General features: G+C 43.1%; 1 protein-coding gene across 2 annotated transcripts in view; it reads left to right on the top strand.

The window, feature by feature from the left end:
• cntnap3 (contactin associated protein family member 3) overlaps nt 1–19,561 on the top strand; it is a 186,863-nt gene that overhangs the window by 143,686 nt on the left and 23,616 nt on the right. For both annotated transcript variants that reach the window (XM_045692517.1, XM_045692516.1), the window contains exons 17-18: nt 5,500–5,721; nt 13,696–13,935. In XM_045692517.1, coding sequence (XP_045548473.1) covers nt 5,500–5,721; nt 13,696–13,935 — 462 coding nt within the window. The remainder of the gene's footprint in view (nt 1–5,499; nt 5,722–13,695; nt 13,936–19,561) is intronic.

Here is a 19,561-nt window from a genome sequence, read left to right as displayed (position 1 = left end):
ATATTACTCATCCACTGAACTCTTAATTAAGAGAATGCTGAAACATCAATACATGGGCAAGTCAGCGCCACATTTTCATTTGTGCCGAAATCAAAATAAAATAAAAGTTATCTTCCAAATTCAGCAGGCTGTGGTGTGAAGTAGGCTTTGAGAAGTGACGTTTTTATTTTATTACTTATTGTTAATTCCGTCTTTAGTGTGCTTTAGTGTGCGTATCAATGCATGAGCACCTTTTTCCCACTCCTATCACTCCTTATGAACAGCTTGTTGTGAAAGATGGCTGCTGTTCCATTGGCTCTTAACCAACCGTGCCATTTTGTTTGTTTTTTCGCATTGTTTGTATCTTATTTTGTACATCATGTTGCTGCTACCGTCTCTTATGACCTCAAAGAGCTTCTGGACATCAGAACAGCAATTATTCACCTCGAATTGGACAAAGAATTAGTTAGACTCTGGTTAGACATGGGGCGGGGCCTATGTATATTTGTAAACAACAGCTGGTCCACGATATCTAAGGAAGTCTCAAGGTTTTACTCGCCTGAGGTAGAGTATCTCATGATAAGCTGTAGACCACACTATCAACCTAGAGAGTTTTCATCTCTATTTTTTGTAGCTGTCAGACTGATGTTGGCACTAAAACCACACTCAATGAGCTGTATACCACCATAAGCAAACAGGAAAACACTCATCCAGAGGCGTCGCTCCTAGTGGCCGGGGACTTTAAGAATTATAGATACAGAACTCCTTTGTGCAATCGAGGTGTCCGATTTTAAAATAGCTTTTCGGTGAAAGCACATTTTGCAATATTCTGAGTACATAGCCCAGCCATCACGGCTAGCTATTTAGACACCCACCAAGTTTAGCCCTGACCAAACTCCGATTTACTATTACAAAAGTTTGATTACCTTTGCTGTTCTTCGTCAGAATGCACTCCCAGGACTGCTACTTCAATAACAAATGTTGGTTTGGTCCAAAATAATCCATAGTTATATCCAAATAGCGGCGTTTTGTTCGTGCGTTCAAGACACTATCCGAAGTGTAAATAAGGGTCACGAGCATGGCGCAATTCGTGACAAAAAAATTCTAAATATTCCATTACCGTACTTCGAAGCATGTCAACCGCTGTTTAAAATCCATTTTTATGCCATTTTTCTCGTAAAAAAGCGATAATATTCCGACCGGGAATCTCCGTTTAGGTAAACAGACAAAAGAAAACAAAGCATGAGGTCGACTCGGGCATGCGCCTGAGTCTCACAGTACTGTAACCAGCCACTACCCAAACACGCTACTTTTTTTCAACCAGAGCCTGCAAAGCCACGATTCAGCTTTTTGCCGCCTTCTGAGAGCCCATGGGAGCCGTAGGAAGTGTCACGTAACAGCAGAGATCCTCTGTAATGGATAGAGATAATCAAGAAGGACAACAAATTGTCAGACATGGCACTTCCTGTATGGAATCTTCTCAGGTTTTGCCCTGCCATATGAGTTCTGTTATACTCACAGACACCATTCAAACAGTTTTAGAAACATTAGTGTTTTCTATCCATATCTACTAATTATATGCATATTCTAGTTTCTGGGCAGGAGTAGTAACCAGATTAAATCGGGTACGTTTTTTATCCGGCCGTGAAAATACTGCCCCCTATCCCAAAGAAGTGAATAATGTTTTACATAAATTTAATCAACTTGTGAACATGCTCCAAGGTGTACACAAGTTGATAACTTAGTATTTTTTTTTTGTTTTTAGAAGAGGTGATAGACATAGAAACAAAATTTAAAAAAATCCTATACGATACCAGGAACATGTGCAAAAAGACGAGAGATACTGGAAGAAAAAAAGAAATCTATCTCTGAGCATACAAAGCGAGAACAAAGAACCAAGAGAAGGCAATGGAACTTGCAGCCAGAACATGAGGCCAACATACCTGCCCTTAACTTACCTGCCCCTGATGCATGCCTTGATACGCCTTCCTCATCTGCAACAGGAATGAGAAGTCGAATACTTGCTGGAAGGAAAACGATTGGAAGAGGTCGCTCAAAAACATATCGAGATCTTTGCATGACAAATGTCAAACTTGATAAAGCTTTATGGAAAGCTGAGAAATACAAAAAAAAGGTATGACCAACTGATGAAGAAAATGGAGAGACAAGATTCCCCAAAGACAAAACAGCAAATGAAGGGAACTCTGAAGAACTTGGAAAGGATTTTGTTTCAAAATGCCATCATTGCAGAGTTAAAGCAAAAGTATTAAAAAATGCGCAGTGCCAAGGACAAACAAGTGGCTTAAAAAATGCTCAGAGGCAACATCCTGAGAAAGTATGGTCTGGTCAAAGGGCAAATGAAAACAGGCCAACAAGTCTTCAATACCCCAGGAAAAAGCAGTGTAACATAATTAGGACAGCCACAGAAGAGAAAATCACTAGATTCTATGAACGTGATGCCAACAGTAGAGCACCAACAGGGAAAAAGGACACACTAACGAGGAATAAGAAGAAAAAGCAGAAGTGCCTCTTGAATGGCACAATTCAAAACATTTATCAGAATTTTAAGAGGGAATATTCAGAGATTAAAATGTCCTACTATGAATTCTGCAATACATGTCCTTTTGGGGTTGTCAAGCCAACTGGCCAGGATAGGGACACATGCCTCTGCAAAACCCGCACCAACCTCCAGTCCATGGCGGACAAATTACAGTATCACAAAGTGATCAGCTGCAGCAACATTGAGAACCTTATTGAGTCTTTGTGCTGTGAGAACCTGAAGAAAGAGTGCATGTACACGGACTGCTCCCTTTGGAAAAATCTAGTTTTTTATGATAAATACATGTTTTCAGCTGTCACAAAGGCATGTTTATACATTCACGCGTTGTGTTGAATTATTAATATTAGGAAAACCTTAAAAATCACTTCAACTGATATTCAATACAAGTTCATGTACAAATGTATTAGAAATGTGTTATAAATTCATTGTATGATATTTAATTTTCAACTAAAATTGATATTTAATGATGAGATGGAAATTACATTTGTCTATGGCTGTCTGAGAAAAATGACAAAAATATTTACATTCCTGAATAGTACGATTGCAGCCATTATCAAAAACAATTATAATTCTGGTAAAATGACGTTTCAATAAGTTTTCATTTCTGAACGCTTGCAGGGCCAAAGTGCCCAAAGTTGCACACCTGACTACATGTAGACAAACAGTATTATAGTAGTCTATCTGTCACAATTGTCGTAGGGTAAAGACCAAGACGCAGCGGGAAAATATATACTCATCTTCTTTTTATTTGGTGAAGAAGGAAAACACAAATAAACATATACAAAACACAAACGAACTGTACAGTCTTGTCAGGCACACAGCTAAACAATGCCAATCTCCCACAAACTAACAGGTGAAAACAGGCGACCTAAGTATGACTCTCAATCAGCAACAACGATGTACAGCTAGCTGTTCCTGATTGAGAGCCACACCAGGCCAACACAGAAATACAACACTAGACCAGCCCCCTAGAAATACAATACAAGAACATACCCAACAACCCGGAACACCTAAATCAAACAATCCATCTTACATAAATACATATCTAATAAACCCCCGAACCACTTAAATCAAATACCCTTTCTACATAGATACACCACTAAACCCACAAACACTCTACACAAAATAACCCTCTATATAAACACATAACCATAAACATGTACAACAAATACCCTCTGCCACGTCCTGACCAAACTACAATAACAAATAGGCCCTTTACTGGTCAGGACATGACACTATCAAAATAATAAGACCAATTATTTTACTAAATATAACTTTGACTATATGTAATTGCTTTGCTTTAAATAGTAAAGTACAACTTTTTAAACTTCTTCCACTACCTCAAAAATATTTTTAAAGAGCTAAAGCAACAACTTTAATTAATTAAAATGATCCATTCAGATAAGATGGGCAGTTAGGAAGACCTTTGTATAAACATATACACTAAATGAAAGAGAAAAATGCATGACAAATGTTTTCAGGGAATAAAATACATACAGGTAACTGCCAAATTATGGAAACCCTTGAGTAAATGAGGGATAAAATGTATATTGAAAGCAGGTGCTTCCACATAGGTGTGATCCCTGAGTTTAAAATCAATTAAAGCTGCAATATGTAGCTATGTGGAACCTGACCAAATTCACATTGAAATGTGACATATAGATCTGTCATTCTCATTGAAAGGACGTCTTAGAAGCGGAAGATCTGTTCTATGTGTTATTTCTATGCTTCCCGTTTTTAAATTTGTTTTTTGTGTCTTTTACTTTCGGTTTTGTACACTAGCAAAATATAATATTTTGTTATGGAAAATATATTTCACAGCGGTTTAGATGGTACAATGATTCTCTACACTACACTTGCTTGTTTTGTCACATAAACTGAAATAAGGCAAACTGTTAGAATTTTAGCAACCAGGAAATGGCGGAGCGATTTCTGCATAGTGCGTCTTTAACATCCCATCATGCTTAGGTTCATGTATAAAAATGCTGGGCAGGCCATTATTTTGTCTACCATGGCTATGCCCCTATAGGATGACAATGACATTTGGTCATTGAATGGTTTGATGAGCATGAAAGCAATGTAAACCATATGCCATGGCCGTCTGTCATTAGATTCAACTCAACTGAACTCTTATGGGAGATTCTGGAGCGGCACCTGAGACGGCGTTTTCCACCACCATCAACAAAACGCCAAATGATTGAATTTCTTGTGGAAGAATGGTGTCGCATCCCTACAATAGAGTTCCAGACACTTATAATATCTATGCCAAGGGACATTGAAGCTGTTCTGGCTCATGGTGGCCCAACTCCCTATTAAGACTTTGGTCTATCCTTTATTTTGGCAGTTACCTGTAGCTAGTTACTGTATAGTGGAGTTTAGTGCCAGGCCAGCAGTGGACGTTTTTGATGTAGTGTGTGAGATAGATCTGGGGGAAAATAACTGGAACACAATGTTGTCAGGCCACTTTGTACTGGTATCGGCATGACAACCCCTCATCTTTCTCTATTCCTGTTGATACTCAAGGTCACAGCAACCATCAAAAAAGCTTCACAGTTGTGTCAGACATACAACTGAAAAAATGAAAATGTGATTTTGTCCGAGCAGTGAAAGTTACATGGGTCAGATGAGTATTTTTATAGACAAGATTGGAATGAAAATGTCAGAAGACAAGGGGAGGAAAATGATCTAGATGTCTGGAGGTTACATTTTTTTATTTGGCACTCTGCATTGTGGGATATTTACCTGCCTATCCAAATGCTACTTATCTGGTGTGTCTAACCATTTCTTTTTCCTTCCTTCCTTCCTTCCTTCCTTCCTTCCTTCCTTCCTTCCTTCCTTCCTTCCTTCCTTCCTTCCTTCCTTCCTTCCTTCCTTCCTTCCTTCCTTCCTTCCTTCCTTCCTTCCTTCCTTCCTTCCTTCCCTCTCTCCTTTTCTCCTTTCCTCCTTCCCTCCCCCCACAGCGCCAACAGAGGTGGTCTTCTCGTTTGACGTGGGTAACGGCCCCTTTGAAGTGCGGGTGGAGACAGGCGATGTGGCACTAAACGACGACAGGTGGCACCGTGTTCGAGCAGAGCGGAATGTAAAAGAGGCTTCGCTGCGTGTGGACGCTTTCCCCAACGCCACACAGAAGGCCCCCGCCGACGGTCACATCCATCTGCAGCTCAACAGCCAGTTATTTGTAGGTAGGAAAACACTGCTGTTTCAGACCACTACCTATCCCTCCCTCATTAGAGACAGAAATAAACCAGACCCGGGTTAAAATACTATTTGAAATCCTTCAAATACTTTAAGCGTTTGATCTAGCCTGCCCTGGGAGTGCCAGTTGGGCGTGGTTTGCAGTTGTGGGACTACTATGTCAGTTCATAAAGGCAAACTCAAGCACGCACAGATAAAGTATTTGAAGGGAATTTCAATAGCATTTGAACTCAGGTCTGCCATTAAGAGGAATAAGCATGCGTGATATAAATGGCTCAGTGAGAGGTGCTAGGCTTCCTACATTCACCAGCCCTATCCACAGGGAGGGACGTCTGTCATTTGTAATAATGCCGTTCTTGTCTGCTTTCCAAAAGCTACCTTATTCCCAATATAGTGCACTACTTTTGACCAGAGCCCTATGGCCCCTGGTCAAAAGTATTGCTCTACATAGGGAATAGGGTCCCAGTTGGGACACAGCCTTCGAGTTGGGGCACCCTGAGATTCTTCCTGTTTGTCTCCACTCCCTCCTTCAGGAGTGTGCCAGAGAGCAATTCAGAGAAATTAAGCCATTTGTGGCCGTTTTCTGTTTCCTCTGTTTCCTCTGCCGGTGGTGAACAGGGACTATGAATCCATAGCTTCTAAATATAGATAGCTGTAATTCCAGATGGAATTGGTGTTTGAAATATTGTGACATTTCTCTCCTTTTTAAAAATGTTTGATCAGTACAGCATAGTTCAAGAGGTAAGTTAATAAGAGAATGAGAAGGCCCTGCTTCCAACAGTAAGATGCAGTGGATGCACCACCTATAAGAAGCAGCCGCAGTCATAGTAATAGTTTGAGAATGCTCATACATTCTCAAACAATCTTGCTCTCAGGCCATCTGTCCAATGATATGCATTTGCTTGAAGCTAGGTTTAATAAATCTATTCTGTACCTACGTCAGACATCTATATTGGGGCAATTCTTTGCCTTCGGACAGGTTCTGATAAAACTATATGGAACCTCATATAGAGCCTATCAGTACCATTGTGCTGGTCTTCAGTCTGTTTTCGCCCCAGACTATTCCAATGATTTAAAGAAAGTTAAAGCTAGGAAAAACACTAGGAAAAACAGGCTGTTGGAAAACACTTTATCTACAAGCAAATATTGAGGATGCGTCTTTTGGTCTGTTATATCCACAAACATCCACTTTGCTGGAAAAACTAACAAACAGTGGATGCAGGCAGAGTCAGAATGAGGAAATGAATATTGTTATGTTGGATGTCTTTAGCCAGTTATCCCTTACAGTGCTTATGAGGGACCATACTGTATGTAAAACCTACAGATTGTCATGGGGTTCATAGAAAGTATGCCTCTATTGGCATTATGTGTCACGGTTTGATAAATACACATTTTATGATTTATATTCAGAATGTATATGTAGAAAACGCTTACAGCCCCTCTCCTGAACACTAACTTACAGCCCTCTCTAACTCTTAAAACAAGTAGCCTACCTACCCCGAACAAGGTGTCAGCATGCTTAAGTTAGTGTGCCGTAGCCAGTATACGCTTCCTCAATAGTCAACATTTTTCTAAGATAACTCAAGAAATCTGTCATTCAGTTTGACGTTTTTTTTACATCTAACTAAGATGTTTTGCGCAGTATTTTTCTATAAAAAAATGTGCATTAAAACGAGTCTTCTCTCGTTGAATGACAACAAAGACTTTAATGAAAAATCCTTACTGTTGACCAATCTCCGAACAAAGGTGCATAGACTTCGGCTTTGAAGTCCATCTTGCCTCCAGAAAAAAATGGGTGTGTCCGAACAGTCTAAAAAACCCTCATGGAAGTCCAAAACAAACAAAAATAATATATGCACAAACTCTACCGAACTGTTTCGGTTGGGAAGCATGCGGACACCTTAAGCCTGACTCCCTGACCCTGCAGAGAGCAGAGGTGGGGAAGGATCCCCATTGTTTACTGGCTACTCTGTGTCCCCCTCTGGAGCTCTTTAGTTACATGCCACACGCAGTGACCTCAGGGCATCTGTCCAATAGGCAGGTGGGACCGGGACATGTATAAAAGCACAGTCCAACCCAGTCTGGGCTCAGTCTTATATTTTTACATTTGACATTTTAGTCATTTAGCAGACACTCTTATCCAGAGCAACATACAGCTAGTGCCTTCGTCTTAACATAGCTAGGTGGGACAACCACATATCACAGGCATAGTAAGTACACTTTTCCTCAAAGTAGTTATCAGCAAAGTCAGAGCTGGGGGGGTAGGGACTCTGCTGTCCTAGCTTCAGGGGGAAGCTAGTTACACCATTGGGGTGCCAGGATAGTCTTCAGCAAGCAGTGGCAGAGTGAGGAGCTCTCTCATAAATCTCTGCCATACAGCTGGGCCACAACCCACGGACCAATTATCCTGCAGCCCTGGACTCTCCCAACACACTGTAGTGTTAGTGTCTCTGACCTATTTTAGTGCACTGCACTGGGATAGGGCACTTTATGTCTGGTTGTACTGTAAGCTTTTATGTAACTATTTGATAGCCATTCCTGCCATAGGCCTTAAGATGTCAGCCCCCATGGCTTTATCCAACCTGCTAGCCTAGCCTAACCTAGCATGCTAACTTATTACCTATGCTAGTTGACCCTGTATATATTCTGCTCAAAAAAATAAAGGGAACACTTAAACAACACAATGTAACTCCAAGTCAATCACACTTCTGTGAAATCAAACTGTCCACTTAGGAAGCAACACTGATTGACAATACATTTCACATGCTGTTGTGCAAATGGAATAGACAACAGGTGGAAATTATAGGCAATTAGCAAGACACCCCCAATAAAGGAGTGGTTCTGCAGGTGGAGACCACAGACCACTTCTCAGTTCCTATGCTTCCTGGCTGATGTTTTGGTCACTTTTGAATGCTGGCGGTGCTTTCACTCTAGTGGTAGCATGAGACGGAGTCTACAACCCACACAAGTGGCTCTGGTAGTGCTGCTCATTCAGGATGGCACATCAATGCGAGCTGTGGCAAGAAGGTTTGCTGTGTCTGTCAGCGTTGTGTCCAGAGCATGGAGGCGCTACCAGGAGACAGGCCAGTACATCAGGAGATGTGGAGGAGGCCGTAGGAGGGCAACAACCCAGCAGCAGGACCGCTACCTCCGCCTTTGTGCAAGGAGGAGCAGCAGGAGCACTGCCAGAGCCCTGCAAAATGACCTCCAGCAGGCCACAAATGTGCACGTGTCTGCTCAAACGGTCAGAAACAGACTCCATGAGGGTGGTATGAGGGCCCGACGTCCACAGGTGGGGGTTGTGCTTACAGCCCAACACCGTGCAGGACGTTTGGCATTTGCCAGAGAACACCAAGATTGGCAAATTCGCCACTGGCGCCCTGTGCTCTTCACAGATGAAAGCAGGTTCACACTGAGCACGTGACAGACGTGACAGAGTCTGGAGACGCCGTGGAGAACGTTCTGCTGCCTGCAACATCCTCCAGCATGACCGGTTTGGCGGTGGGTCAGTCATGGTGTGGGGTGGCATTTCTTTGGGGGGCCGCACAGCCCTCCATGGGCTCGCCAGAGGTAGCCTGACTGCCATTAGGTACCGAGATGAGATCCTCAGACCCCTTGTGAGACCATATGCTGGTGCGGTTGGCCCTGGGTTCCTCCTAATGCAAGACAATGCTAGACCTCATGTGGCTGGAGTGTGTCAGCAGTTCCTGCAAGAGGAAGGCATTGATGCTATGGACTGGCCCGCCCGTTCCCCAGACCTGAATCCAATTGAGCACATCTGGGACATCATCTCTCGCTCCATCCACCAACGCCACGTTGCACCACAGACTGTCCAGGAGTTGGCGGATGCTTTAGTCCAGGTCTGGGAGGAGATCCCTCAGGAGACCATCCGCCACCTCATCAGGAGCATGCCCAGGCGTTGTAGGGAGGTCATACAGGCACATGGAGGCCACACACACTACTGAGCCTCATTTTGACTTGTTTTAAGGACATTACATCAAAGTTGGATCAGCCTGTAGTGTGGTTTTCCACTTTAATTTTGAGTGTGACTCCAAATCCAGACCTCAATGGGTTGATAAATTGGATTTCCATTGATTATTTTTGTGTGATTTTGTTGTCAGCACATTCAACTATGTAAAGAAAAAAGTATTTAATAAGATTATTTCTTTCATTCAGATCTAGGATGTGTTGTTTAAGTGTTCCCTTTATTTTTTGAGCAGTGTATTTTGTGCTATGTTTATCTTATTTTCCTATTGCTAACACCTTATAGCTGCTATTGTATGTATATATATTTATATATATATATATATATATATATATAGCTATACTGTGTGCTACGTTAGCCAATACTGCTAACCTCACTAACTCTAGTTGACCTGTACATACTGCGTTTTATTTTTTTATTTTTTTTATTTAACCTTTTATTTAACTAGGCAAGTCAGTAAAGAACAAATTCTTATTTACAATGACACGGCCTAGGAACAGTTGGTTAACTGCCTTGTTCAGGGGCAGAATGACAGATTTTGACCTTGTCAGCTCGGGGATTCAATCCAGCAACCTTTCAGTTACTGGACCAACTCTCTAACCACTAGGCTACCAGCCTAATAGGATGTTATGCTACAACCTTCTACTGGCTGTATACTATGCCATGTTCATTGCTGCTATACTGTTGTATAGCTATGCTATAACCGCTAGCCTATGCTACATAGCTACTAGCATCACTGTTATTACTGTTGTGTAATTCATTCCCCTTTCTGTTCCATTACGGAAATCACTATCACTTTCACTTCCACCTAGTCCACTTCCTATTTACTATGTGTGTGCGCCTGTCTTGAGCGTGGCAATAAAGGTGTGTTCTGTACATCTGTGTCCTACTTGTGATTTCCGTCCTCTTACCGGAATGTGCACCTATAATCTGAACCGGCACTTCTATCGGAGACCACCACATGGTGGCACTCTTTTTCAGTACACATCTTATGATGTGGCCACACACTGTGAACCACTACTGTCGCACACATCCGCATGCCAGTAGATGAACACACCATCTACAGTTAGCCTGACTGCCAAAATGAAGGCAACAGCAACATAAAGTGTCTTAATAAGGCGTTGGGCCACCACGAGCTAGAACACTTTTAATGCACCTTGGCATAGATTCTACACGTGTCTGGAACTCTATTGGAGGGATGCAACAACATTCTTCCACAAGAAATTCCATCATTTGGTGTTTTGTTGATGGTGGTGGAAAACACTGTCTCAGGCGCCGCTCCAGAATCTGTGTAAAATTTTTTGGAGATCTGGTGACGAGGGGTGTAGCGAATTTGGTATCCTTAACTTTAAGAAAAATCTGTAATGGAAAAACAATGTTTTTTTTTCGCTACAAAATAAATCACAGTTCAGCTGGCTCTCCTGCTCTTTCTCTTCGCTAATGATGCAAGTGTGTGTTCGGTCTTCATTCTGTTGCATGTAGAATATCCTAGCCTATTCATTGATGATAGATAGGCCCAACTTTACTGAAGTTGCGAGACATTGCAAGCCAAGAAATTGTGAAATACAGCATTACATTGCAAGATACAGCTTTTAATTCCGATAGATAGGCCTAGTGCACGGTTCGAACTCTCTCTGCCTGACAGCCGACCTGCCTATACTGTGCCCCTCCCCTCTCCGTTCCTCACTAGCTCTCTATGAAAGATGTGAGTGTTTGGGTTCTCTTATGTATTGCAACTAATCAGTCTCCTCCGTTCTAAAAATACAGACTCTTAGGAGTTGATTCCTGGCAGAATATGTTTTCTTTCCACTAAATGTCTTGGTAAGTTACGGTATTTAACAAACTTTAAAGTACTTTTTTTAGCAGAGAGTGGTCTGCTCGCATCCCTACTGGTGACTGAGACGGCCATGGCATATGTTTTACATTGTTTTCATGCTCATCAAACCAGTCAGTGACTACTCGTGCCCTGTGGATGGGGGCATTGTCATCCTATGGGGGCATAGACATTTTAGCCAAAATAATAGCCAAAATAATGCATTTTTATACATGACTCTAAGCATTATGGGATGTTAATTGCTTATTAACTCAGAAACCACACCTGTGTGGAAGCACCTGCTTTCAATATACTTTGTATCCCTCATTTACTCAAGTGTTTCCATTATTTTACCTGTTGCTTGTTTGTTGATACTGTGGCTTTCAAGTATACCTTACAAAGCATTCAACTCACTTTATGTTATAGGATTACTGAAATATGAACTTTACAAAATATTCAATGCACAAATGTTAAACTGTAGTATATTTTCTGAAATATTTTTGTAAATATTCTGGGATCTCGCTGGGGCTGCGAGTTTAGAACTGACCTGTATTTGGTTTAAATACACTGACTGCCCCCTGAGGTTAATTTCCTCTGTCTCTGTCTCTCTGTCTCTCTGTGTCTCTGTCTCTCTCTCTGTGTCTCTGTGTCTCTCTCTCTCTCTCTCTGTGTGTCTCTGTCTCTCCCTCTCTTTGTCTCTTTGTCTGTCTGATTTGCCTCGGGTCACCATTCCAGTACACCAGAATCATGACCTCATTCTGATGCACAATTACCCAAACGTGATTATATCCCATCGGGCAGTTACCCAAAGTCCGTTCTGCGATGACCAAATTACAGTTTATTCCAACTCAATAATATTTGATTTGACACATATCTAAAAAATGCTTTAACAATGTAGCACACTTGCCAGGCCGTCACTGTAAATAAGAATTTGTTCTTAGTTGACTCAACTGGGTAAATATTATTCTTTTTTGTAGGGTTTCTTTGCTTAAAATGTTTTTCAGTTGCAGCATCAGTTAGTCTACAATGAGAAAGTGACATTATTTCTTACATTATATTTGACTAAAGATTTGACAGCCTGCCTAAGACATGCTTCAACATTGTGTTACTGCTTTGTAAAAAATGTTTTAAAAAAATAACGTTTTTCAGTTCGAAGAGAACTCACAGACAGACCCAGAGAGTCTTGCTTTGCAGGGGGAGAGGCTCATTGATTCTTTGTTGTGAAAAGCCCTGCCTGAACTCCAAGAACAATCTGAACTGCCAGCTCTGAAGTATGGGGAGATGCCAGAGAAAAGAAAGAAAAGACAAGGAGGAGAGGGAGGTTAGCAGCCAGAGCAGTGGCAACAGACAGGCAGCTGATAAAAGTCAGCTCTCTGAATGTGTTTTCCACCCACAACTTTGTTTTCATCCCCCAGTCGTAGTTTAAATGGTTTATGTACTTTTCAAAAAGTGTTGACAAAGTTATGTTCTCGGGAGCGGCAGGCGGGCGGGCGGCTGGGTGACGTGTCAAATAGCTCTGGTACGTGCCCCGTAACAGGGCGGCCAGGTGTTGTGTCACGTAGCTCTGGTACGTGCCCCGTAACAGGGCGGCCAGGTGTTGTGTCACGTAGCTCTGGTACGTGCCCCGTAACAGGGCGGCCAGGTGTTGTGTCACGTAGCTCTGGTACGTTCCCCGTCACAGGGCGGCCAGGTGTTGTGTCACGTAGCCCCGTCACAGGGCGGCCAGGTGTTGTGTCACATAGCTCTGGTACGTGCCCCGTCACAGGGCGGCCAGGTGTTGTGTCACATAGCTCTGGTACGTGCCCCGTCACAGGGCGGCCAGGTGTTGTGTCACGTAGCTCTGGTACGTGCCCCGTCACAGGGCGGCCAGGTGTTGTGTCACGTAGCTCTGGTACGTGCCCCGTCACAGGGCGGCCAGGTGTTGTGTCACATAGCTCTGGTACGTGCCCCGTCACACAGACTATGAAGAAATAGAGAAAGTAGCATAAAGAAACGGGAACAAAGCAGTTGACTGCTTTGCTTTGTGTGTTGGCAGGAGATACAGAAGTTTGTATGTACTGTACATACACTATAGGTGATCTTACTTATCCACTAGCTTTGGAATTTCAGATAGAGAAACAGGAACAATGGGTTTTTACTGTGTGCTGTATTGGGTGTTGACAGGTGGCACAGCCTCCAGAATGAAAGGCTTCCTGGGGTGTATCCGCTCGCTGCAGCTGAATGGGAGGACACTGGACCTGGAGGAGAGGGCTAAGATCACGCCCGGGGTGAGGCCGGGCTGCCCGGGACACTGCAGCAGCTACGGGGAGCTGTGCCAGAACCAAGGGAGGTGCGTGGAGATGTACAACGGCTTCTCCTGCGACTGTGGCCTCTCAGCCTACGCAGGCCCCTTCTGCCAGAGAGGTAAATAGACCATGAGCATCACATCGACCTCTAAGCTCTGAGGTTCTGGTGATCATCTCATCAGCCACGTGAGAGGATGTGACGTTCATGTTGATGCAGTCAACACAACACCAGAGGACATGTTCATATGTTATTACACTACAATCTATTCTAAACCATGTCCATGGTTACAGTATCTTAACTGACTTGCCTAGTCAAATAAAGGTTAAATAAAAATGTGATATATATAAAACAATATTAAACTAATGAGGTTTAGCCTACTGTTTTTAATTCCTTTATTGTAAGGCTAACATACGGTTAGCTCTACAGAACATATTTATAGCTACATTTTTTTGTAGTCATTTGATTTTGACCCTTAGTAGCTTCCTACCAAGGAGTGGGCATTTTATTTAACCTTTGTTTTGACAGGGAGTCAATGCAGAGACCAAGGTCTCTTTTCCAGATGAGCCCTGTATAGCACCACAATACACATCAAAATACAATAAACACGTTAAACTACACATTAACATACACAATAAGTCAGCACGTTATTATACACAACTGTACACGAAAAGCAAAACACAATCATAAAAAAACACATTCTTTGGTAAAAAGGTCTCCTAGCAACTGTCTGAAATGCTCTAGAGGGTCCAAATCTTGCCAGAACAGCAATTTAGAATGTTTTACATATTAAACGATGACGATCAAAAGGTGAAGAATCCATATTATTTCAGAGGACCCTCTTAGCGAGCTTGAGTTAAAACACGACTTAACATGCACTTACCAGCTGTGTGAGTTAGCTACATCAAGAGCTTAATAATATAGGAGTGTTTTCTGTACACCTTTTGATGTCTCTGAGTCATCGCCATCAGCAGGTCAACTGTATGACGCAGGCTGGAAAATTGGATGTGTTGAAAAATTAATAAGAATGACTTGGACCACTTCCTGGTAGAAGCGGTCAGTAGTTATGGTGGCGGTGCTGACTGACACAGTAGATGTGGTAAAGGAGTCAACGGAATACAGAGGTTCCATTGACCAGACTTGCGCACATTCAACAAATCTCTTCTAACAAAGACGATATTCGTCAAATCTGTCATGATGTATGCATTGTAACAGGCCCACAATGTGGTTACTTACACTACATAGCCAAAAGTAGTGCTCATCAAACATCAAACCTGCTCATCAAACATCTCATTCCAAAATCATGGGCGTATGCAGTTTGCTGCTAAAACGGTCTCTACTCTTCTGGGAATGCTTTCCACTAGATGTTAGAACATTGCTGCAGGGACTTGCTTCAGCCAACGATGTTGGGCGATTAGGCCTGGTTCGCTGTCGGCGTTCCAGTTCATCACAAAGGTGTCCGATGGAGTTGAGGTCAGGGCTCTGTGCAGGCCAGTCAAGTTCTTCCACACCATCTCAACAAACCATTTCTTTATGGACATCGCTGTGTGCTCAGTGGCATTGTCATGCTGAAACCGAAAAGGGCCGTCCCTAAACTGTTGCCACAAAGTTGGAAGCACAGAATTGTCTAGAATGTCATTGTATGCTGTAGCGATAAGATTTCCCTTCACTGGAACTAAGGGCCCTAGCTCGAACCATGACAATCTGCCCCAGACCATTATTCCTCCTCCACCAAACTTTACAGTTGTTACTATCCATTGTGGCAGATTGGTCAACCAGACTGCCAGATGTTGAAGCGTAATTCATCACTCCAGAGAACGTGTTTCCACTGCTCCAGAGTCCAATGACGGCGAGCTTTACACCACTCCATCCGACACTTGGCATTGCGCATAGTGATCTTAGGCCTCTGTGTGGCTGCTTGGCCATGGAAACCCATTTCATGAAGAACCAGACTAACAGTTTTTGTGCTGTAGTTGCTTCCAGAGGCAGGTTGGAACTCGGTAGTGAGTGTTGCAACCAAGGACACATTATTCTACATTGTAGAATAATAGTGAAGATTTCAAAATGATGAAATAAGACATATGGAATCATGTAGTAACCAAAAATTGTTAAACAAATCTAAGCAGTTACCTCAGCTGTACACGATAGGTTCATTAGAGTTAACTGCACCTCAGATTGCAGCCAAAATAAATACTTCACAGGGTTCAAGTAACAGACACATCCCAACATCAACTGTTCAGAGGAGACTGCATGAATCATGGTCAAATTGCTCCAAAACTAAAGGACACCAATAAGAAAGACTTGATTGGGCCAAGAAACACGAGCAATGGACATTAGACCGGTATAAATCTGTCCATTGGTTTGATGAGTCCAAATTTGAGATTTTTGGTTCCAACCGCCATGTCTTTGTAAGACGTAGAGTAGGTGAACGGATGATCTCTGGGAATTGTTCCCACCGTGAAGCATGGAGGAGGAGGTTGATGGTGTGGGGGTGCTTTGCTGGTGACACTGTGATTTATTTAGAATTCAAGGCACACTTAACCAGCATTGCTACCACAGCATTTGGCAGCAATACGCCATCCCATCTGGTTTGCACTTAGTGGGACTATCATTTGTATTTCAACAGGATAATGACCCAAAACACACCTCCAGGCTGTGTAAGGGCTATTTGACCAAGGACAGTGATGGAGTGCTGCACCAGATGACCTGGCCTCCACAATCACACAACCTCAATCCAATTGAGATGGTTTGGGATGAGTTGGACCACAGAGTGAAGGAAAAGCAGCCAACAAGTGCTCAGCATATGTGGGAACTCCTTCAAGACTGTTGAAAAAGCATTCCTCATGAAGCTGGTTCAGAGAATGCCAAGAGTGTGCAAAGCTGTCATCAAGGCGAAGGGTGGCTACTTTGAAGAATCTAAAATATAAATATATTTTGATTTGTTTAACACTTTGGTTACTACATGATTCCATATGTGTTATTTCATGGTTTTGATGTCTTCACTATTATTCTACAATTTCGAAAATAGTATAAATAAAGAAAAACACTTGAATTAGTAGGTGTCAAAACTTTTGACTGATACTGTACATGTCAGTACATACACACAAGTAGGTCACAAGGGGAGAGGTGTTGTGCCGTGAAGTGTTGCTTTATTTGTTTTTGAAACCAGGTTTGCGGTTCACTTGTGCTATATAAGATGGAAGGGGGTTCCATGTACTCTTGGCTATATAATACTGTACGTTTCCTTGAATTTGTTCTGGACCTGGGGACTGTGAAAAGAATGTGGTTGCTGATGCATGTATGGTTGAATCATCAGCATTGTTAGGTTCTAATTCTTAGAGTAAAAACTCGACGGACACTGAAAGCTCAAACCAAGTTTATTCTTCCCAGAGGATCAATACAGCTGCATTAGACAAAGACATTTTCACACAAGCAGTGATATTTAACCCTTTCTCTTAGGCTGATTCTCCTCCTACCATCTGAACAAACATTGCATCATTACTGCTAGTCAGGACACTAACTGATACGGGCCATAAACTTTTCTTTCTCCCTTCACGTGACCTGACCTGACCTCGACCCCCTTCATCACTAATCCATGGCTCTCTCCCCTTATCAGTGCCTGCCACGTGATCACTTTCCCTACATTCAGTACATTCCAAACTTAATTGCCCCCACCATATGGGGGATTTTAAATCCAAGATGGCGTAGCAGTGCAGACGTGGTTTGTCGTCCTCTCGTGCACTTTTGCATTTTTCGTCTTTTTTGTATATATTTCAATGTATTTTCAATCTCTTTTCCATTTTTAAATTAAATATACCTTCCGGTAACCCGCCTCACCCAATGTGACACAGATCCGCTATTTTTTAGACCAAATAGCCAGAACCTCCATCAGAGACTAGCCATCAGAAGATAACCAGCTAATTAGCTACTAGCTATTTTAGCAATTGCTAGCCATTGTTAGCCACTGCTAGCGGCCTTTCCTTCTGCACAGACACCAGACATTTTTTTTTTGCCAGGATAATACTTGCCAGCATTGGACTGTTTTCTCCACTACAACGCCGGATTCCTGCCGTAAACCCTGGAGCATTACTCCTAATCATCACAGCTAGCTAGCTGCCACCGAGTGGCTAAAGTGGCTAATTCCCCGGCCCCGAAGCTAGCACCAGTTAGCCGCGAGCCAGGCGCATCTCCCGGCTAGCAAATGAAATTACTACAACTACAATTACCTCTTTCACCATCTGGTCTGGACCCTTTGTCGACACGGCGCCCCGCCGTACCACCACGACTGGTCCGCCGACTTAACTCCATCCGCTGTGCCCTCAACTGGCCTTTGCCGGACGTTGGAGCAGACACTTCTACTTACCCCAGCCTGCTATCTTTAAACGCTGTGTCTCCCGCGTTCTAGCGTAGTAACGACTACTGCGCGGCTTCCCTGTTCCATCTATTGCTGTTCACTGGACCCTATGATCACTTGGCTACATAGCTGATGCCTGCTGGACGGTTCATTAATCACGCTACTCCATTTTCTTTATCTGTCGGCCCCAACTCAGGCCCTGTGTGTAGTTAACCGACCCTCTCTGCCCATTCATCGCCATTTTACCTGTTGTTGTTGTCTTACCCGTTGTTGCCTTAACTAGCTCTCCCAATCAACACCTGTGATTGCTTTATGCCTAGCTAGTTTACTGCGGAGCCCCTAATCCCACTCAACATGCCTCAGATACCTCCTTTGTCCCACCTCCCACACATGTGGTGACCTCACACAGCATAACTATCCTGTACAGAGATGCAACCTCTCTTATCATCACTCGGTGCCTGGGTTTATCTCCACTGTACCCTCACACCACCATACCCCTGTCTGTACATTATGCCCTGAATCTATTCTACCATGCCCAGAAATCTGCTCCTTTTATTCTCTGTCCCCAACGCACTAGACGACCAGTTTTGATAGGCTTTAGCCGCACCCTCATCCTACTCCTCCTCTGTTCCTCGGGTGACGTGGAGGTTAACCCAGGCCCTGCGTGTCCCCAGGTACTCTCATTTGTTGACTTCTGTAACCGAAAAAGCCTTGGTTTCATGCATGTTAACATCAGAAGCCTCCTTAAGTTTGTTTTACTCAGTGCTTTAGCACACTCCTCCAACCCTGATGTCCTTGCCGTGTCTGAATCCTAGCTTAGGAAGGCCACCAAAGATTCTGAGATTTCCATACGCAACTACAACATTTTCTGTCAAGATAGAACTGCCAAAGGGGGAGGAGTTGCAATCTACTGCAGAGATAGCCTGCAAAGTTCTGTCATACTTTCCAGGTCAATGCCCAAACAGTTCGAGCTTCTAATTTTTAAAAATGAATCTCTCCATAAATAAGTCTCTCACTGTTATAGACCCCCCTCAGCTCCCAGCTGTGCCCTGGACACCATATGTGAATTGATTGACCCCATCTATCTTCAGAGTTCGTTCTGTTAGGTGACCTGAACTGGGATATACTTAACACACCGGCAGTCCTACAATCTAAGCTAGATGCCCTCAATCTCACACAAATTATCAAGGAACCCACCAGGTACAACCCTAAATCCATAAACATGGGCACCCTTATCCTGACGAACTTGCCCTCCAAATATACCTCTGCTGTTTTCAATCAGGATCTCAGCGATCACTGCTTCATTGCCTGCATCCGCTATGGGCCCGCGGTCAAACGACCACCCCTCAACACTTCTGCGAGAAAGCCATTCTAATCGACCTGGCCCGGGTA

This window comes from Salmo salar, chromosome ssa13 (assembly GCF_905237065.1).
Source record: "Salmo salar chromosome ssa13, Ssal_v3.1, whole genome shotgun sequence".
Lineage (NCBI taxonomy): Eukaryota > Metazoa > Chordata > Actinopteri > Salmoniformes > Salmonidae > Salmo > Salmo salar.
The sequence above is the reverse complement of the archived record's forward strand: the minus strand, read 5'-3'. Positions and strand labels throughout refer to the sequence as shown.